The sequence below is a fragment of the Petaurus breviceps genome, unplaced genomic scaffold (genome assembly GCF_028583685.1).
Source record: "Petaurus breviceps papuanus isolate PSGF00001 unplaced genomic scaffold, PetGlider_PUasm1.0 190, whole genome shotgun sequence".
NCBI lineage: Eukaryota > Metazoa > Chordata > Mammalia > Diprotodontia > Petauridae > Petaurus > Petaurus breviceps.
The window spans coordinates 9,771,469-9,794,447 of NW_027185810.1; the positions used below are offsets into that span (position 1 = coordinate 9,771,469).

The 22,979-nt window shown below is 36.1% G+C and overlaps 1 protein-coding gene across 2 annotated transcripts in view; it reads left to right on the forward strand.

Moving 5' to 3' along the window:
* CDKAL1 (CDK5 regulatory subunit associated protein 1 like 1) overlaps nt 1-22,979 on the forward strand; it is a 704,048-nt gene that overhangs the window by 267,620 nt on the left and 413,449 nt on the right. For both annotated transcript variants that reach the window (XM_069092496.1, XM_069092497.1), the window contains exon 9: nt 3,259-3,362. In XM_069092496.1, the coding sequence (XP_068948597.1) occupies nt 3,259-3,362 (104 nt within the window). The remainder of the gene's footprint in view (nt 1-3,258; nt 3,363-22,979) is intronic.

Genomic DNA, 22,979 nt, shown 5'->3' on the forward strand with positions numbered 1-22,979 from the left:
TAATATGTCTAAGTATTAACTTTGTTTTAAGTTGGCTGGTACATAATAACATCATTTGCATATTTAATCAAACTCCACTTGGACAACTTGTACTTTTTTTTTTAAAGTGCATTTATATGTAATTTTTTCAAAAAATTTTGGAAACCAAAATGAATAATTCTTATAGTAGACTGTGTTGAACTGTCAAATCTTATACCACTTATGCATGTGAAGCACTTGTTTCCTAACTTGGTTTGCAATTTATATTGGTGATGTTTCAATATGATGAAATATAGTTAGACCATAGTATGGTTTTCTAAGTTTTAGTTACTATTGGAGGATTAGCATTTTATTTCTTTGAAAAAAGATGTCCATTGTTTCAAAATATATATATGGATCAAGTTAGGTAAGTGAAATGTAATATGCCAAGTTGTAGTGTTAGTGCTAAAAATCATTTTTGCATATAAGATTTCACTAGGAAAACCAGAAGCATCTTGTCTTAGTTATAAGGGCCTGTCAAAATAAGTATCATATGAGTGGGACATTTAGAAATACACATTTAATTTTTGAATGAATTTAGAACTGGAATAGGGACAGGGGATCTGTTACAGTGAAAAGTAATTATTTTTTTATCCATCATTATGTCTCATAGTTTGGTTTGACTCCTTTGATAAACGTTTACAAATTGAATCAATATTGTTGATTTTTTAAAACTTAAGAAGTTCCTTTTTCATCTAAAATTATTTTGTCATGGTTTTTCTCATAGATTAAAATAAAATTCAGAGCAAGTCAATTCTTTTTTCTAAAACTTGAGAGTAGACCTTTTAAGGGTAAGCAAAGGGTGACTCCTATCCTTTGAGGTTTTCAGTTGTTGTTTGGCATGTAGCCATGTGAGAACCTGTGCAAAGATGAGTAGGTGTGGTATGAATGTTTTAGCAGCATTCATCATAACAGTCATGGTCTGTTCAGGATTTTGTGTCTTCCTCTCTGTTCAACGGCTGTCAATTTTTGGTTTTGGCTTCTAGTACTTAACCTTGAAAGGTCTTTTGTTCTATGACAGTTGAAGAAATTGGCTCAACTTTCCTTTTCTTAAACAATTTGTTAATTGTTTATAAATAAATGAATCTCTCTGTTAAATGCTATTGAGTTCCTGTATTTTATGGGAATCTTGATAATCAGTCTAAGTGGTTAGTCATTATTTCTGGATGATTAAAAAAAATTTTTTTAATGTGGTATACCTATAGTTAGTGGGCATGATCTAGAAAAGGATCTAGCAAAAGAAATGGAGGAGAGGTCAGATAAGTAGGTTGATAACCAGGAGAGATGAGGAAGAGGGGAGAAGAGGAAACCAATGGCAAATGACCTCATTTTTTTCCCAAAAAAGTATGAGGGAAGGAGCATGAAAAGATAAAATCTCCAATAAAATATAACCCGTTGTATTTATTTCAAATACCAGAGGGCACAATGGAAAGGTATAACTCAGATATAGAGTGAGACTTGGTATAAGGGGATGAGAACGAAGGAGTGGAGATAGCAAGGGTTGAAGAAGGTGGATTTATTCTTCAGTAGTTGTTGGTTCAGTATGACTGGCATGGTGGGGGTGAAAGTTCAGTTGCTAACCATCATTAACCATTGGGACTGAGTTCAAGCAGAGTATGAATGGATTTAAATTTTTGGGGTCATTGAGAATGTCTCAAGTGTGGGGTGAATTTTCAGAATTATTTTGTGTTACATTTCTCTTACCATCAACAATCAGTGGTCTTTTTTATACAATTATTCATAACTTGCAGTTCTTTTGGAAACTACTTGTTCATCTCCTTTGACTACTCATTTGTCACGAAATAATACTCTTGGTCTTATTTAATTGAAACAGTTCCCTATCTTTATTGGTTATCAGAGATATTTAATGTGAATACTAAATATGTTGGCTTTGTTGTTGCAAAATTTTAAAAAATTTGATGTAATTAAAATTTTCTGTTTTGGCTTTTATGCTCTTTTCTATTCCTTCTTTGTTATTCATGACTTTGATAGATGTTAGACTTAATGAATTTCTTCTTAAGTCATAGATTTGAAAGGTATCTTCTATTTTCCTCTAATTGTTTCTATTTGATTTTGCACTCATTGTGACCTCTGAGGCTGAGATGCAACAAAATATGGACTGACTCTCTGCTGCCCGTGCTGATTTTGGCCTAATAATTAACACCACGGAAACACAGGTTCTCCACCAGCCAACCCTATACCATCCATGTGTGGACCCATTGGTTATAGCAAATGGAGAAATTGTGAATGCCGTGGATAAGTTCACTTACCTTGGCACTATACTTTCCTCGGATATACACATAAACGATGAGGTTGATGCACTCATTGTCAGAGTTAGCCCAGGGTTTGGGAGGTTTAAAAGAAATTGTGAGAGAGAAATATTAAACTACCTATCAAGGTGTACAGAGCCATTGTACTCATCTCATTATTAAGTGCCTGTGAAACCTGGACAGCATACCAACTCTATGCCAGACCATTGAACTGCTTCCATTTGAATTGTCTTAGAAAGATTCTGATGACCATCTGGCAAGATAAAATACTAGCTACAGAAGTCCTTTCTGAAGCTGACCTGCCATGCTTTCAAACCCTACTACAGAGAGCGCATCTCCAAGTGGGTTAGGCACATTGTTTGAATACTGAATGTACATTTGCCTAAAAGACTATTTTACGGAGAACTCACACAAGGGAAGCACTCACATGGAGATCAGAAGAGATACAAGGACCTTCTCAAGATCTCTTTGAAGATCTTTGGAATCATTTATGAGGCATGAGAGACACTGGCACCGGACTGTCCAGCATGATGTACCTGTATCAAAGAAAATACTGTGCTCCATGAATAAAGTAGAATTGCAATAGCTTAAAAGAAACAGATGTACAAATTAAGAGCCATGTCTACTCCAGATGTTCACATGGACTATTTGTGCATGACCTGTGGTAGAGCCCTCTGAGCTCCTATTGGTCTGATCAGCCACAGTTGGATACACTGTACCTTGATCCCAACATAGTGATATCATTTTGGTACTCTTCAAGCACAAAGGATAACAGCCAATTGTTTTTATTTTAGTAGAATGGCATTTCATGTTAAAGTTGCTTATTCAGTTGGAGCTAATTTTAGTACATTGTATAAAATTTTGATCTTAACTTAGTTTTTCCAAAACTCAAGTTTTCCTAGTACTTTGTATTCTTGCTATTATATTTTTAAGAGTTATTGAACGGTATTTGTTTCTTACTGTTGAACAGGTGTCTTAATGCTTGTACCTACTGCAAAACCAAGCATGCCAGGGGAAATTTGGCCAGTTATCCAATTGATGAATTAGTAGATAGAGCCAAACAGTCTTTTCAAGGTAAGGATTTTGCTATTTTTAGTATAATCATTTGCCCTTCAAAATGTGTTTCTAATTTAATTTTTATTCTAAGCAAAATTTTCCTAAATTTCTCATAATGCAATTTGATTATTTTACAATTTAGGTTTTCACTTTAGATTATAAAACTTCATTTGCAAATTAAACTTCTCCAAGTATTAATACTCATATTTTATGACATCATTGCCACATTCTTAGTGTGACTCACCCCTTTTGGATCATGTACCAAATAATCCAATGCCATATGTTGCTATTATGAACTTTACAATAACCTGGGACTATCATGGAAAAAAAAATTATCAGCTTATTTGAGATTTGAAAAATTCATCCTGATTCATTTCCTGTTCTACAAAGCTGGCATTGTTGCCTCAGACAAGCTGGTGAGACTTAGTTCACCAATGCTAAAATAGATGAATTTGAATGAGGGTCTACTATCAAACCCACTTTGTCTCCTTTTTCTGTGATCTGTAGATTATGGCAAAGATGGTTTAGGTTTTCTCCTTTATTTCATCAGTTCTTATGGGCATATCAGTATGTCATCACAATTGACAGCTGGTGTTACCTTGGTTGTAGATGTCAGGTATATTTTTACAGAATGAAACTACTTTACTGGGCCATTGCAGAGGAATGAAGCCTGTGATTATGGATCAGGCCCAGCTTGTTCTATTGATGGTTGCCTGGATTGTATTACTCTTCTAAATCCCCCCTCCCCTTTCTGTCTCTTCCCTCTTAGAACGAATAACCCCTCCTTCAAATCACAAGTCTTGTGCTATCTTTATCTTCTATAGTAGGCCTTTACTCATCTCCATAGTTTTTAGGGCTATCCTTTCTAATTATTTTTTGTCAATCTCAATATCTCTTATCAGTATTCTAATAGGGGGGCAAGGTTTTTGATTAGGAAGAGAATGGATTTTTGTTATTTTGTTTTGTTTTGTTTTATTTTGTTGCTTTTGGGATTTTCATAGGGACATCAGAAAGTTCATGATATTTGATGATCAGTCCACTTGAAGAATTATGCCTTGACATGCATCTTCAAATTTGTTTTTGCTTTTTGGCATATGTCATATAACAAGGAATTAAGACATGCTTTATCAGTTCAGTTTGCTCAGTCTACCTAAGTAGAATGTTTCAATCATATTTAAATATTCTAAATTTCTCAGGATGTTAGAACTCTTAACTAATAAACTTTTAAATTTTAGAAGATAGATATGCTTATAGCTATTGACTGTACATTAATACAAAGATATCTTCAGTTTTCTTTTGAGAAACAAAAATAAAACTTGTTTCACCTAGAGAATATCAGTCAGTTATGATTATCTTGTTAGAACACTGCTGACTAGGGTGTATAATTTTTTGTAAATAAAATAAATTCATAATTGTTTATAAATAGTTTAATTATTATACCTATATATGTGTTTAGAAAATATGCAATTTAGTCAGTGGCTTTTTTTTTTTACTGCAAAGAAGATGGCTGTTAGTGGTAGTAGATATTGTGTCTTACAGCAGCTTTTTTGGGGTGTCTTGGTATTGTAATTTGATGTGTCTAGATATATTTTCTGTATTCCGTCTGTCTGGTTCAAGCCTTTCTCACCTTTTGTTTGTATTACCGTATGTATCAACCTCCTTGACATAAGTGTCTTCCTTCTCTATTATATCCTCATCCACATAGCTTTCAAAACGATATTCCTAAAGTACAGGTCAGATGAGTAGGCACATAAGCTGCAGACTTTCAGATAAGAGAGCCGGCAGAAACCAGGCAGATCAGTGCAGTTGGGTTTGGGGAAGACCTTGAGTGGTGAATCTGAAACCAAGGTGCTTTGGTTATACTTTGCCAGTGACTGAATTCCAAAGTCATGAACCTCTGGAAGACACAAGGAAACTCATGGAACCAATATAACCAGGGTTGGGGAAAGTTCCTAAAATTATTTGGAAGCTATAGGCTGTGGAATTGGGTGAAGCTTGCCAGAGATAGCCACTTGGTGCTCTCTGCTCTAGCCTAGGACTTAGCTTAAACACTGGGACTTCTGAAGAATCACAGGGCCTAACTCCAGGCCTCCTCCTACAGATTTACCAAAGCATCTTCTAAGAAAGAGAGAAAAATCTGTAATGATATGGTATTATGTCATGATATACAGTAAGACACAAGAAAAATGACTCATCAATAACATATCCTGCAAATCTGATTGTAATTTTACAATGAAAAAATGTATCTTTAATAGTCTAAAGGACTTACAAGCATTCCTTTTGAGTAAACCAGAGCTGTATAGAATTTTTGAAATATGAGAGAAGAAAAATCTGGAGTTAACTGTATTTGAGAACCTTGATGATGCTACATGATGATCAAGTGCTTATATCCTAATAGGGACATATTGTATTTCTCTCCTGTATTCAGGAGTCAAAGAGGTGATGAAGAGAGAACAATTCATGGCCTTGATTGGGTTGTTTTCTATTTTACTTATATTAAGAAAGGATTTTTTTTTTTTTGGTGGAGGAAAAATGAATATAACAAGGAAGAAGAATAGGGAGGCGCTTCCTATTTCTTGTAATTGGAATGTGTCAAAAGAAAAAAATATACAAACATGGAGGTGTAGGGGTAAGGAAAACAGGCCCCATAGTTATCTGGGAGAAAAAAGGTTGAATATGCTTACATTAGTGTAAAAATTCACTAAAATCAACAGGGAAACAGTCTGAGATGGGTAAAAGAGGGGCTTTGGGAGAAACAGCACAGTTTCAGAAGGAATAGTAACAAGCTAAATAAACTTCAGCAGTGAAAGTCATATTATGAAATCAGTTTAAAAGGAGAGAGACAGGTTAAAATTCAGCAATTTAAGACTGGGCTAGGTAGAGAGAGGAAGGCATAAGGAGTAGCATCAGACCACCATTAACTACAGTTAAAGGAGTATTTTTCCTAGACTCTTTCACTCACCATCTTATTTTCTTTGTAAAAGGGAGGAGACTTAGTGAAGAGAGGAAACCTTATTATAAGATATAACGAAAGAAAAAAATGTAACTATTATAAATGAGAATGGGATGAACTCATCCACAAAAAGGAGGGTAGCAGAGTATATTAAAAAGAAGAACCCAATGATAAATTGCTGACAGAAAACATACTTAAACAGAGATTTACAGAGAGCTAAGATAATATTCATGAGTATAATACATTTTGCCTCAGGTACATATAAAAAATGACGGTTGGCAATCATGATCTCAGACAAGTGGACAATAAAAATAGGTATATTTAAAAAGATAACCATAAGCTTACCATAAAGAATGAAATGATGCCTATTCAAAAAATGTTATGTATACATTAATTGATATAGTATCTAGATGCTTAAAGGAAAATTTAATTTTAAGGAGAAATAGACAGTAAATGAATAATTGGGGACTTTAATGCCTCCCTTTCACTCTTAAGCAAATGCAAAAAAAAGATAGAAATCATAATGAATACACACATACACATTTCTTAGTTTTGTATGAACCTACACAAAATTGATTATGTACTAGTGCATAAAAACTCATAAAAAGATGTAGAAAAAAAGAGATTAAAAATAGCCTTTATTGATTATAACACAATGAAAGTTATAATCATTTGAGTTTTAAGGAAGCATTCACACTTAAATGGAAACTAAATAATATAGTCCTAAAGAATGTGTGGGTCAAAATGCCAATGATACAAACTATAAATTCTTTTTATCAAAGAAAACAATGAAAATGAAAAGGAGTAAGGGCAAGGGAAAGGAATGAGCATTTATGTAGCACCTCTATATTCTAGGCATTCTGGTAAGGACTTAAAAAAAACTGAACAAATGTTTTCTAATTTTATCCTCACAACAACCCTGTGAGATAGGTACTGTTGTTATCCCTATTTTATACTTGGGGAAACTGAAGTAAACAGAGGTTAAAATGATCTTCCTGACTCCAGGTCTGCCATTCCATCCAACCTACCACCAACTCCTTCACTGAATAAAATATCAAAACTTTTGTGATGTGGACAAAGCAGTTCTTTGGGGAGAATTTAAATCGTTGAACATGTTCATTAACAAGAGATAGAAACAAAAGATCAATGAAGCATGCAATGAAAAAAATATAAGGAAAGGAACAAATTTTAAAAACCAAAAATATAGCAACTTTGAAAAAATGAGATAAATTTGAAAGCCGAAAACAAATTATGAAAGTAGTTGTTAATTTAGTGAAAAGATCACAAAATAGAAAAAAAAACCTCTTTAGGTATTTTGGTCCAAAAAAGGATAGAACCAAATCACTCATATAAAAACAACACAGAAGGATAATTATAGTAGATAAAGAGGAAGTAAAGGAAACTGTTAGAACATATTTTTTCCCAGTAAAATATCAACAAAGCTGATTGCCTTGAAGAAACATGTTAATACTTTAAAAAAAACCTAAAATACCCAGATTAACAGAAGTAAGGAATTTAAACAAACCCACTTATGAAAGAAATTGAATGAGGAACAAATGAACTCCCATATTAAAAAGTCTGTATTCTGTCTATTTATATTTAGAACCATTAACTCCAGTATTATATAAATTGTTTGTAAAAATAAAGAAGTCCTACCAGATTTCTGTTATGTATTATTTTTGTGATACCTAAATGAAGGAGAAAGAAAATTATAGACTAATATGTTATGAAGGTTAATGCAAAAATAATGAATCAAATATTAGCAAAAGGCTTCAGTTTGGATGTATTAGAAGAATGTAGGTCTGGTTCAACATTAGGGAAAAAAAATTAATAGACTGTATAGGGGCAGCCAGGTAGCACAGCAAGTAAAAGCACTGGCTCCAGTGTCGGGATGACCTGGGGATGGAATCCGGGCTCAGACACTTAGCACCCACCCAGAAACACCTGGCTGTGTAACCTTGAGCAAGTTACTTAACCCCAATTGCTTAGGGCTGGCCAGGTGGCTCAGCGAGTAAGAGCACCAGCTCCAGTGTCGGGATGACCTGGGGATCAAATCTGGGCTCAGATACTTAGCACCACACCCAGAAATAACTGTCAATATCACTACTATCATATAATATTTATCTAGAGATGTTAGCTATAGCAATAAGAAAAAGAAATTAAGGGAATACATATATGGAAAGAGAAAACAAAATTATTGGTATTTGAATGTGTATATACTTCTTGACAGACACTGCTGGTGAAACTGGAAAGAAATTTGGCAGAAATTGGGTTTAGACCAACATCTTATGCCATATGAATGTTGTTTAATTGTTTCAGTTGTGTCAGACTCTTTATGACCCTATTTGGGGTTTTCTTGGCAAAAATACTGGATTGATTTGCCATTTCTTTCTCCAGTTCATTTTTAGAGATGAGAAAACTAAGACAAATAGGGTTAAGTACCTTGCCCAGGGTTATATAGCTAGTAAGTGTCTGAGACCAGATTTGAACTCAGAGATATGAATCCTCCTGAATTTCTGGCCCAGCACTCTATCTACTACACCACTTAGCTGCCCAAATGGATACATGACCTAAATATAAGAAGTTGTATGATAAATAGAGAAAATGACAAAGGAGATTAACTTTTCCAATTTTTGATAAGGAAGAGTTTTTATCTAAACTATGAATAGTGATGGTCTGAAAAGCTAAACTGAACAATTTTAGTTACATGAAATTAAAATTCTAATGCAGAAGAAAAATAAATTAGTCAATTAATGGGGGGGGGGAAGCCTTCTTCAGATTTTTTTCTCCAACAAGTATCTAATGTCCAAGATAGATTCAGAAAAGAAGATAAGTGACATTCCCCAGTAGATAAATTATCATAGAACAGGTAGTTCTTAGATGTAGAAATGTACTCTATCAAAACCATAGTAAAAATGCTCTTCATCACTACTAATTAGAGAAATTAAAATTCAAACAACTCGGAGATTTCACGTTATAAACACCACACCAGACTGACTCAGATCACAGAAAAACGAGAACAGTTATTGGAGGTCTAATCGGAGGCCATATGTCCTTTTGGTAAAGCTGTGAACTGCTCCAACAATTCTGGAGAGCAATTTGAAACTGCACCTCCAAACTCACAAATTTTGCATTCCCTCTAACCCAGCACTACTAGGAATTTACCTGAAAAAAATTTGATAAAGAAATCACATGTACAAAATATTTGTGAGGAGCACTTTTTATCATAGTAAACAACCAGAAACAAGGTGGGTGCCCATCAGTTGTGGAAAATAAGCAAACTATGGTATATGGATATAAAGGAATAAATTCCCTGTTCTCAAGGAGCTCACATTCTAATGGGGGGGAAAACATATGAAAAGTTTCAGTTGTCAGTCAGATAGAAACGTCCTGTGGTCCTTCGGGTTTAGCAACAAAGCAAATTTTTAATGTCTTTTTCAGTGATAAAACCATACAGTTTCTAATGTTGAATCATTTCACAATGCCAAAGATTTTGGTGTTGTTTTTTTTTCTGTTTCTTCAGTAGCTGTTGCTGGTGTGAGGAGGCAATGGCAGGAGCAACTTCTGGTTGGTTGAACTGGTCAGTAGCTAGATATGGTGGTAGTGGTAGAGATTTGACTTGTCTGGCACATGCTGGGTATGTCACTTAAAAACTCTCAGTGCTCTGGACAATTAATTCTCCCAAACTCTATACATTGCAGAGGAAATTCTAGCCTGATGTGTAGTAGGTTCTTCCTCACCTAAGAATTCCCGATAGTCACGGATCCTCTCTCTCTTCTCTCTCTCTCTCTCTCTCTCTCTCTCATTGGTTTTCTCTCTCTCTCTCTCTCTCTCGGGTTCTCTCTCTCTCTCTCTCTCTCTCTCTCTCTCTCTCCTCTCTCTCTCTCTCCAATGTAATATTCTGTAGTGCCTAAGGTGGCTGTGAATATGCTGATATAATGTTGAATCACAAAATATAGCAGACTCTCCACTTGAAACACAGAACCAAAACATTTATTCAAACACCAGAAAGCCAAATCCATCATTGCAACAAAGAAATCCACATACAATAACAATGCAGAGGGCACTACCATCCCCAAGCCTTTCCCCTGCTAGGGCCTCCCCACAAATGAACACTTACAGCTCGTTGCCTACTTCCTCTCTATCCCTCAACTCTAACTGCTCTGACCAACTTCCTCTGGGCTCTTCACCCATTCAGCAAGCTCCTCCCACCACAGACACATGTTACTCAGGCTTCCATGTGAGTCAAGCAGGTCATACGGCCCTATGAAAGGATGGGAAAGATCTTCCCATTAAGCAAAAAACCATTAACAATACAAGCTGCTATTTATTTCTGAATGTATTTTGTATTCTTATGTGTATGGTTTTTCTCCCTCTATCAAATAAATGTGTATTCCCTCAGGGCAGGGATTGTTTGACTTTTGTCTTTCTTTCCTAGGTACCCAGAATAATACCTGGCACATAGCCTTATTGATGGGTTGAACTGTTAACTTGATTTTTATCTTACTGAACTATTCCATTGTACTTATGAGATTGGAATGATGAGTTCAGCTCTCAGATTGGCCAAGATAAAGAGTATTTAAATTCTTTTTCTATTCCCATCACTGGGGATGATTTTTTTTTAAAGAGCAATTATTATCCCTACCCTCAATTGCTTATATTTTAGTTTGAAAGAGTAAATATACATAAAAGAGACACTAAGATCACTTAATGTATAATAATTATCAACTTTTGTATGATTTTAGTTTGTCATATAGAAACTGTACAAGATGGGTAATGCAAACATTGCATGTTAACATGTGAGGGAATAGGATTCACAGGTATTCTAAACTATATATATGTCAGTAAATGCTTTTTTTTAAGTGATAGGGGTTAAGTAACTTGCTTAAGGTTACATAACCTGTTATTTTTTTATGTGGGTGCTGAGTATCTGAGGTCGAAACTGTTCCCAGGTTTCCTGACACTGGGGCCGGCACTCTTACTCACTGCGCCACCTGGCTGCCCTTAAGTATATGCTTTTTAAAAAAATAGCTTTGTACTTCACCATGTAATCCCAAGTCATTTTGCAAATTCCTGACTCAAATGTCCTTTGGGGTGACTAGGTGGTGCAGTGAATAGAGCACCAGCCCTGGAGTTAGGAGGACCTTAGTTCAAACCTGGCCTCAGACACTTGACACACTTACTAGCTATGTAACTTTTGACAAGTCACTTAACCCCAATTACCCTCCAAAAAAAAATCCTATCTTTTTTGTTTTTTTTTTGCCCCCAGTATTTATTTATTTATTTTTAGTTTTCAACATTCATTTCCACAAGGTTTTAAGTTCCAGATTTTCTCTCCATCTCACCCCTAATCCCCCATCCCAAGATGACAAGCATACTGATTACCCTTTAACCCAGTCTGCCATCAATTATATCCCCCCATCTCTCCCCTTACCCCCCTTACTTTCTTGTAGGGCAAGATGGATTTCTATACCCCATTGCACGTATATCTTATTGCCCAGTTGGATGGAACAACAATTTTTTAACATTTGTTTTTAAAACTTTTTAGTTTAAGATTCTCTCCCTTCTTCCCTCCTCACCTACAGCCACTGGGAAGAAAAGCATACAATACAGGTTATACGTGTGTAGTTATCCAAAACATTTCCATAGTAGTCTTATTGTGAAAGACTAACTATATTTCCCTTCATTCTATCCCGCCACTCATTTGTTCTATTTTCTCCTTTGACTCTGTGACTTTTAAAAATGTTTCCTTCTGACTCCCCCCTTGCCCTCCCTTCTATCATCCCCCCCTCTTATTCTCTTCCCCCTACTTTCCTGTAGGGTAAGATACCCAATTGAATGTGTATGTTGTCGTCCTTAAGCCAAATCCGATGAGAGTAAGGTTGACTCATTCCCTTTCACCTCCCTGCTCTTCCCCTCCATTGTAATAGTTTTCTCTTGCCTCTTTTATGTGAGATAATTTATCCTGTTCTATCTTTCCCTTTCTCCTTCTCCGAATATATATCCCTCTGACCTCTTAATTTTATTTTTTAGATATCATCCCTTCATTTTCAATGGTCTATATATACATATACACACATACAGCCACCTACACATACATATACATGTATATATACATATACATACACACACATATATATTCCCTTCAGCTATCCTAACACTGACAAAAGTCCCATCAGTTACAAATACTGTCTTACCATGTAGGAATGTAAACAGTTTAATTTAATAGGTTTCTTATGATTTCTCTTAACTGTTTAGCTTTTCATGAATCTCTTGATTCTTATAGTTGAAGGTCAGATTTTCTGTTCAGCTCTGGTTTTTTCATAAAGAAAGCTTGAAAGTGAGCCTCAGGGGCAGAGCCAAGATGGCGGAGTAGAAGCACAACCTTCCCACGGCTCTGGCTTCCACCTTCCCCAATCCATGTAAAAAGGGGACTCTAAACAAACTTTGGAGCTGCAGAACCCACAAAATGACACAGAGAAGCTAACCTCCCGCTGAGGAGAGCCTGGCAGGCCGGCAGGAATCGGCCAGCGCAGTGCTCTGGGAGCCAAGCCCAGGCCCATGCCAAGGCTTTAGCCCCAGGGCGGGTCTGACCAGCAAGGACTCCAGATGAGCAGCAGCTGTGGCCTTTTCCAGATTTATCAACACATAGATGCTAAGGAAAAAGTGAGAGGTCAGTACTGTCTGTTTGGGACCAGTAAGTGGGAGTTGCGTGGCTTTTACCCCTGCTGCGAGAAGCCACTGAGACACCGGCATAGCCAGCCAGTGCCAAGTGGCAGCTTCAGCTCCTGGCCTGCAGAGTGTAGGGGGACCAAGCACCAGTCTGAGGGGTAATCACTCTTGCTTTAACCTGCTTGGATCTGGATTGCAGTCTAGGGTGGAGGTCCTGTGGAGACCTCAGAGAGGGCACCCATCTAATACCTCCGGCAACTGAGAAAACCCCAGCGTTTGGGACGAAAGCTCCCCTGTCTGGTGGCAGAGTCCTACTGTGGCAAAAAGCCCAAGGGTCAAGTGACTGAGTGGCAAAATGAGCAGGCAAAGGAAACAAAGAAGACAGAAGATTCCAATATTACACTCCTATTTGGGGGACAAAAAGGAGCAAAACATGGAACAGGAGGAAAACAGTGTCAGAAGTCAGAACTCCTGCATCAAAAGCTTCAAAGGAAAATACAAGCTGGTTACAGGCCATAGAGGACCTTAAGAAGCAGATAAGAGAAGTGGAGGAAAAATTGGGGAGAGAAATGAGAACAATGGAAGAAAATTATGAAATGAGAGTCAACAGCCTGACTGAGGAAAATAATACCTTAAAAAACAGACTGACTCAAATGGCAAAGGAGGCTCAAAAAGGCAATGAGGAGAAGAATGCCTTATAAAGCTGAATTTGCCAGATGGAAAAAGAATCTCAAAAGCTCACTGAGGAGAATCATTGCTTCAGAATTAGATTGCAGCAAATGGAAGCTAATGACTTTATGAGAAATCAAGATGCTGTTAAACAGATCCAAACAAATGAAAGAATAGAAGGCAATGTGAAATATCTCATGGGAAAAACCACTGGCCTGGAAAATAGATCCAGGAGAGATAATCTAAAAATTATTGGACTACCTGAAAGCCATGATCAAAGTAAGAACCTAGAAAGCATCCTCCAGGAAGTTCTCAAAGAAAACTGCCCTGATGTTTTAGTACCAGAGGGCAAAATAGAGGTTGAAAGAATCCACCGATCACCTCCTGAAAAAGACCCCCAAAAGAAAACTCCTAGGAATATTATAGCCAGGTTCCAGAATTCCCAGATTAAGGAGAGAACATTATAAGCAGCCAGGAAGAAACAATTTGAATATTGTGGAAACACAATCAGGATAACCCAGGATCTGGCAGCTTCTACACTGAGGGATCAAAGGGCTTGGAATATGATATTCTGGAGGTCAAAGGAGCTGGGATTGAAACCAAGAGTCACCTACCCAGCAAAACTGAGTATCATGTTTCAGGGGAAAATATGGTAATTTCAGTGGAATAGAGGACTTTAAAGCCTTCTTGCTGAAAAAACTAGAGTTGAATAGAAAATTTGACATTCAGATACAAGAAGCAAGAGAAGCACGAGAAGGTAAACAGGAAAAAGAAATCATAAGTAACTTATCAAAGTTGAACTATTAACATTCCTACATGGAAAAACAACAATTGTAACTTATGAAACTTTTCTCATTAGTTGAAGGGATTAGAAATAAATAAATAAATATGTATATACATATATGTGTGTGTGAGTGTGTGTGTGTATATGAGGGTATATGGGCATATGAATACATATGTGAATGTGTGTATATATGTTTACAGGTATACATAGAGGGCACAGGACCAATTTAACAGGAAGGGATGATACTTAAAAGTGAAATTAAGAGGTGAGAGGAATATAATGAGAGGAGATGGGGAGAGACAGATTGGGGAAAATTATGTCATACAATAGAGGCAAGGGAAAATGGTTACAATGGAGGGGAAGAATAGGAAGGCAAAAGGGAATGGGTCAACCTTATTCCCATTGAATTTGGCTTGAGGACTGAGTGAAATACACACGAATTAGGGTATCTCACCCTCCAGGAGAGTAGGGGGGTAAGGGGATGAGAGGGGGGATGATGGAAGGGAGGACAGTCTTGGGGCGAGGGAAGTTGGAAACACCCACTTGTGAAAAGGGATGGGATCAAATAGAGAATAGAACAAGTGGGAGATGGGATAGGAGGGAGGGAAATACAGTCAGTCTTTTATAATATATCTGCTATGTTATTGTTTTGCATTAGCCACACATGTCCAACCTATACTGAACTGCTTATCTTCCCAGTAAGGGTGGGTGACAAGGAAGGAAGGGAATGAATCTGGAATTGAAAGTTTTAAAATCAAATATTCAAATATATATATATATGCGTGTGTGTATATATTTATATATATATATATATATATATATATATACTATTATTAATACCATCTTACATGTAATTGGGAAAAAGATATACAGGCACTGAGGCATAGAGATCCACTGGAAAAGTCGAAAGGGGTATGGAGAAAATATGGGAGAGAGCAGATTGGAGGAGGGGATATCTTGTGGGACTGCTATTTTGGGGCTGTGGGTAGGGGAAAAACGGGGAGAAAATTTGAAACTCAAAATCTGGCAGAAACGAATGCTGTAAATCAGAAGTTAATAAAGCATTAAAAAAAATAAAAGCTTGAAAGTCCTCAATTTCATTGAATGTCCATATTATCCTCTGAAGTATTATACTCAGTTTTGCTGGGTAAGTCATTCTTGGTTTTAATCCTAGCTCCCTTTGAGCTCCGGAATATCATATTCCAAATCCTGTGATCCCTTTATGTAGAAGCTGCTAGATCTTGTGTTATCCTGATCGTGTTTTCACAATACTCAAATTGTTTCTTCCTGATTGCTTGTAATATTTTTGCCTTGACTGGGAAACTCTGGAATTTGGCTATAATTTTCCAAAGAGATTTTTTGGGGGGGATCTTTTTTAAGAGGCATTCAGTGAATTCTTTTAATTTCTATTTTATCCTTTGGTTCTAGAATGTCAGGGCCACTTTCCTTGGTAATTTCTTTTTCTTCTACTTTTTTTTTCTTTGCTTTTTGGAGGAGGGAAGGCAGGGCAGTTTGGATTAAGTGACTTGTTCAAGGTTACACAGCTAGTAAGTTTTTAGTGTTTGAGACCAGATTTGAGCTCAGGACTGGTACTCTATTCACTTCGTCACCTAGCAGCCCTAATAATTTCTTGAATGATAATATCTAAGCTCTTTTTTTGATCATGGCTTTCAGATAGTACAATAATTTTAAAATTATTTCTCCTGGATCTATTTTCCAGGTGAGTGGTTTTTCCCATGAGATATTTCACATTGCCTTCTACTTTTTCATTCTTTGGATCTGTTTTATAGTATCTTGGTTTCTTATAAAGTCATTAGCTTCCATTTGCTCTAATCTAATTTGGAAGGAATTATTTTATTTTTTTCTGTTTTTTTATTGTTAATATTTTTTGTTTATTTTTAGTTTTTAACATTCATTTCCACAAGACTTTGAGTTACACATTTTCTCCCCATCTTTCCCCTACACCCCCAACAGAAAATAGTTAGCCTACTGAATACCCCTTCTGCCAATCTGTTCTCTCTTATATCCTCTCTCACCCCCTCCCCCAACTTTCTAATAGGGCAAGATGGATTTCTATACCCCAATGCCTATATATCTTATTTCCCAGTTTTATGTAAAAAGCACATTTTTTTAACCTTTGTTTCTAAAACTTTGATTTCCAGATTATTTTCCTTCTCTCTTCACCCATCCCTACTGGGAAGATAAGCAATTTAATATAGGTTGTACATGTGTAGTAACGCAAAACATTTCCATGGTAGATATATTTTGAAAGACTAACTATATTTCCCTCCATCCTATCCCAACTCCCATTCATTCTGTTTTCTCCTTTGACCCTGTCCCTTTAAAAAAGGGTTTGGTTCTAACTACCCCCTCCCCCAATCTGCCCTCCCTTCTGTAATTCCCCCTCTTATCGCCTTCCCCCCTATTTTCCTGTAGGGTAAGATACTGAAATGAGTGTGTATGTTATTCCCTCCTTAAGTCAAATTCAATGAGAATAAAGTTGTCCTATTCCTTTTCACCTTCCTGTTCTTCCCCTCCATTGTAATATATATATATATATTTCTTTTCCCTTCAACTATATTTCTCATACTGAGAAAAGTTTCATCAGTTGAAATTATAATTTTTCCATGTAGGAATTTAAATTGTTCAACTTTGATAAGTTCCTTATGATTTCTTTTCCCTGTTCACCTTCTCATGCTTTTCTTGCTTCTTGTATCTGAATGTCTAGTTTTCTATTCAACGCTTTCATTTTCATCAGGAAAGCTCAAAAGTCCTCTATTTCATTGAATGTCCATATTTTCCTCTAAAGTATTTTACTCATTCTGCTGAGTATAGTCATCCTTCTTGAAGGATGATTTCTAGGTTCTTTTTTTGATCATGGCTTTTAGGTAGTCCAGTAATTTTCAGTTTATCCCTCCTGGATCTGTTTTCTAGGTCAGTGGTTTTTCCAGTGAGATATTTCACATTGCCTCCTATTTTTTCATTTGTTTGCATCTGTTTTATATTATCTTGATTTCTCATAAAGTCATTAGCTTTCATTTGCTCCAGTCTAATTTTGAAGGAATTATTCTCTTCAGTGAGTTTTTGAAATTCCTTTTCCATCTGGCCATGTTGACTTTTTAAGGCATTCTTCTCCTCATTTGATTTTTGGTCTTCTTTTGACATTTGAGTTAGTCTGTCTTTTAAGGTGTTATTTTCTTCAGTATTTTTTTTGGGGGGGTATCCTTTAGCAATCTGTTGACTCATTTTTCATGATTTTATTGAATCACTCTCATTTTTCTTCCCAATTTTTGCTCTACTTCTCTTACTTGATTTTCAAAATCCTTTTTGAGCTTCTCTGTGGCCTGCGACCAGTTCATATTTTTCTTGGAGGGTTTCGATGTGGGAATTTTGAGTTTGTTGTCTTCTTCTGGTCTATATTTTAATATTCTTTGTTGCCAAAGAATGCTTCTGTAGTCTGATTTCTCTCTATTTGCTCATCTTGGCAGCCAATTACTAGGCTTTTAAATTCTTTCCTATCTTATAACTCTGCTTCCAGAATGGAGAGTTCTGTGTCCCAAATTTCTGGGATTTTTCACAGCTGTTGTCAGAGCCTATTCTAGACCCTTTCCTCAGAACTGTGAGGAGGGCTGCCTCTCCACAGCCTCACCAAGCGCTGCCACACCAGCAATGCTCTTCAGCCCATGACCACTCCCCAAGACTGTGACCCACATCCTTGCAGGAAAGTAAGAGAATCCTGCCTTAGCACCAGCAAAGAGGTTCCTACAGTTGTCCTCTGGTCAACCACTTGGTTCCACCATTTCCTGTGGGCCTTGAGCTCTGGGAGGAGCCTTCCCACTGCCATAGCTGCTGCCACCTATGCTGCCCTGGGGGCAGGGGCTGCATAACACTCTTCTCTTACTCAGGTCCAACATTTCCCCACTGACTTTCTACTTTCTCTTTGGCATTTATGGGTTGAGAAACCTGGAAATCACCACAGCTGCCAGTGATTCAGTCCCCTGAGGTCTGTTCCAGCTGGTCCCTGCCTCTGGTCTTTGCTGGCACAACTCACAGGACTGCGCTCTGCTCCAGGCCTGGTGTGATAGGCCCTTCTTGTTGGCCTGCCTGGCTGCCTCAGTGGGAGGTGCATTTCACTCTGTCATTTTGTGGGTTCTGTAGCTCTAAAATTCGTTTAGAGTCATTTTTTAATAGATGTTGGAGGTAAGTGTGGACAAGCTCAAGTTAATTTCTGCTGTTACTCCACCATTTTGCACCCCTCCTTCCTCCCATGTCCTTTGTTCATAAAGCCACAGGGCTAGACAGTATTCATGGCTTTTCCACAGATATCCCTTCCCTACCAAAAACACTTCAGAAAGTTTGTACTCTGTGCATGGTGAGTCACATCATTTTGATACGCAAAAACTAGCACATTTTATAAGCTTGCTTTGTGTTTCAGAATTATTTAGCAGTCATTAGGATAAGAATATGAAAAAAATAAAAGTTGCTTTGTTGTAATTTTACTTGTTATTTTGAAGAATAAAGAATGTAGTAGCTTTTTTTTTGGGGGGGGGGGAAGCACTCCTTAAACATTTTATCCCAGGTCATATTTTTTATTCTGAGTGCTAGAGACATTAAGGTCCTATGAAAATTTAAGTATGGTTTTTCAACATCAGCTGGCATTGCAGCTCTCCTTATTGCCTCTTTTCTTATAGGAACTTGTTTTTCTAATCTGAGAAATACAACTTTGGTCATTCCCCTTTCCTTGTTATTATTTAATATTTTTAAAATGGATGCATTAAGCATTACCTAATATTTCATAAGTCAATTGTCTATGTGGAATTGGAGCCCATATTTTCTTCTGATCTCTTGTTCTTTCTTTTCCTAAAAACCTGTCTCTGAATTGCATATTTTTAAAACTTCTACATTTTAAAGTATTTCTTCTTCCGTCATTTAAGGAATTCCTAATCTGGTCTTTAATCCAGAAGTAAAAAACAAAACAAAACACACCTTCTGAAAAGATTCTCAAATAAGCCTCAAATACTCTTGAAAATAAATAGTCCCTGAAAGCATTCAAGACATGTGTTATTTTTACATTTCTCTGTCAGGGGGTGAGAAAAGGAACTCATTTCCCCGCCAGTGACAAATGTATGTTTTAATTTTTCTAATTTTAAGTAAACAATCTTTTCTTCATTCCCTGGTGATCTGGTACACTTATTTTTATATTGTCTTTTTGACTCCTTAACCTTTGTTTTTTTTTCCTGCCTTTGTACAGATTTTTGTGTATCAGTTTAAGATCTGCTAATTCAAATCTAGCTGTTTTCTCATTTCTTAATTAAGTCAATAGATAATTATTTGATAATATAACTGATTTAAAATGCCTTCACATCTCACTGTTGAAGGTTTAACTTGGTTTCATTTTTTTATATCTTGTAAGAATGTCATGACCAATACTAGGTTGAGGTCAGAATGAATTTACAAGTTAGAGTTTTCTAGAATAAATAAATATTGATTTTTTTTTTTACTTTCATCTAATCAATCTCTGCTTCAGTTCTGTATGTAATAGAGAAAAGCTTTTTAAATATGTTGGGTGAGTAGTGTGGAAGCTATACCTTTCATTTCTTGTCTGTAAAATCAAAAGGTAGGAATGATGAGTGAACTCTCTTTATTGCTGTGGTGGGCTTCTCCTGATCTGTTGTCTGCTTGTTTGACACATCTTTAGATACCTGTAAAAAGCCATTGCAGCAAAAATTTTCCAAATCAGTTCCAGAAATTTAATATAAAGTAGAAGAAATGAAAAACAGAAAATGAAAGACTATTAATGACTCATTACTTTCATCATAGATGTTTTTAAAAGTTTTTTACATAATATTTTATTTTTCCCCAATTATAGATAAAAACAATTTTTTTTTACATTTGTCACCACAAAATATTATATTATAACTATTTTTGTACATGTCTATCTCTTTGGGATACAGACCTAGTAGTGGCATTGCTGGATCAAAGGGTATGCAGTTTTATAGCCCTTTGGGCATAGTTCCAAATTGCTCTAAAGAGTGGATGAATCAGTAATCAGCTCCATTACAGAATATTACTCTCTCAGGTTTCCCACATAGTCTCCAAAATTTATCATTTTCCTTTCCTATCATATTAAGCATTCACATAATTGTGGGGTAGTACCTCAGAGTTATTTTAATTTTCATTATATACTTTAAAATTTTGTTTTTTAAGTTAACGTTTTGAATTCCAAATTCTGTGCCTTTTTCTCTCCCTTCCCTCCTCCCTGAGATCAAATATAGCAATCAGATATAGGTTATACACATCAAAGACTTTTAGAATTAATTTTTTCAGATCAGACAAGATTAGCACCACACATAGCTATTTTCTGGGTTTGATATTGGATTTTGTTAACCTTTATCCTCACTATGTCACACCATTGGGAAAGTTTTATTTTATCTTTACGGAAAATGAAGGAACACTAGTCTGGGCCCTTCCTCAAAATTGAGGTTATGAGAGGATCTCATCAATGGCAGAAGGGAGTTTCAGAAATCCTGGCAATTGAAGGATTTGTAGCAGAGTCTGCAGAAAGCATTACTTGAATGTCTCCTTCAAAACAGAAGTTCCAGGTGGATCTCTCTAAAGTTTTTCCTTTTTAAGGAAGGCCATTTTATCAGCGAATCTGTAATTTTCTTTGCATGAGCATTTCCTGAAATGATGTATATTGAACCTTGTCTGAAAGTCCCATGTGTTTCTTGTCCAAATCTTCCCGTGGTTTCTCTATAAGTGTTTACCCTTTTCTTTTCTCATGTTCTCTTGAGATTAGAGGATCATTGATCTAGAGCTGGAAGTGAATTTGTAGACATCTAGTTCAACACATTTGTTTCATGGAGGAGAAAACTGAGGACCTGGGAACTTAGTTCAGAGGGATGTTTTGAACTTGGGTCCTCTGACTCCAAAATTATTCCTTTTTCCTTAGGAAACAGATTATTAATCTTCTTATTCTTACTTTAACTATATTATATTCCCCTTTTTCAGGTAGACATTTTTGATTACACTGCTTTTCTGAAATAATTCCTTGTTTGTAGTATATTATAGCCTGTTAAACCTACTATGTGTAGCTTCATTGACCTTTGGACAGTACTTAAATTCATTTCTCTAGAGATTGTACTGTTTACCACTTTCCCTTTAAAAACATTTTATTGTGACAGTTCTTTTTTTTTTCCTTTTTTTTTGGAGGGCAGTTGGGGTTAAGTAACTTGCCCAAGGTCACATGGCTAGTTTTTGTGTTAGTGTTAAGTGACTGAGGCTGGATCCAAACTCAGGTCCTCCTGGCTCCAGTGCTGGCGCTCTACTCAACTGCACCACCTAGCCACCCCTGTTTTTTTTTTTTAAACATTATAAAGACATATAGATTACTCCTATTTCATAAGAGGTCTAATAATAGTTACTTCATCTAAAAGTTTATGTAACGTTGCATATTTGCAGTAACCTCTCTCCTCCTTAATTAAAAAAGGTAAATTATTTTATTTCTCTCCCACCACCTGTAAAATAAAAAGAGAATTGTTTGTAGTAAGATACATAGTCAAGTAAATTCCTCAATATTTATAACAACCACTACCCACCTCCCATTTTGTCTAAAGCCATTTCCATTCTGTCATAGACAGCATGTTTCATTATGAGTTTTCTGGAATCATGAATAGTCATTGTATTGATCATAGTTCTTTTAGCTTTCAAAGGTTTTTTGTTTGTTTTTATCTTTTCAGTGTGGTTTTGTATAAATTTTTCTGCTTCTGTTCATTTCATTCTTTATCAATTTTAAAAGTCTTCAAAATTGTTCATTATTATGACATTGATGTTAAAGTATAAATTATTCTTCTGACTTTTGCTTACTTTATTCTGTCAATTCACATATGCCTTATTGTGTGTTTGAAATAATTTATTTCTTTGTTTCTTACAACATGATAGAAGTCCATCACGTTCTTATACCATAACTTATTTCATTTCTCAGTTGATAGAAGTTCCATCAACTGGTTTGCTTCCATTAGTCTACAGGGTTTGTTTGTTTTTGCTACCACAAGAAGAGCTGCTGTAAATATTTTTGGACATATAAGATCTTTTTCTCTACTTTTAAAAAATTATCTTTTGGGAATAGGCCTAATACTGGTATAGCCAAGTCAAAAGGCCATGCATTATTAGTAACTTTTTTTCTTGTATGAAAATCAAGGTAAAAGGAGATGTAATGTCAGGTATGAGAATCAGCTAGAGTTCAGGTTACCTGGATTGAAGAGTGTGGCAAAGGAGTAACATATAATAAGACTAGAAAGGTAAATTGTGAAAGCTGTGTTGTGAAAGGCTTTACATAATAAACAGAGGAGTTTTGTTATAGGAAAATAGATAGGGGAGTGACATAGTGAGACTTTTTACTTTAGAAGGATCATTTTGGTATCTGTATGGAAGTAAAGAATCCTGTATGAAGCAGGAAACCCAGCTAAGAAGGTGTATCATTTAGGTGGGCAGTGTGAAGTACCTTAACTTTAGGGTGGTGTCTATATGGGTATAAATAACTGACTTGCTAGGTGTC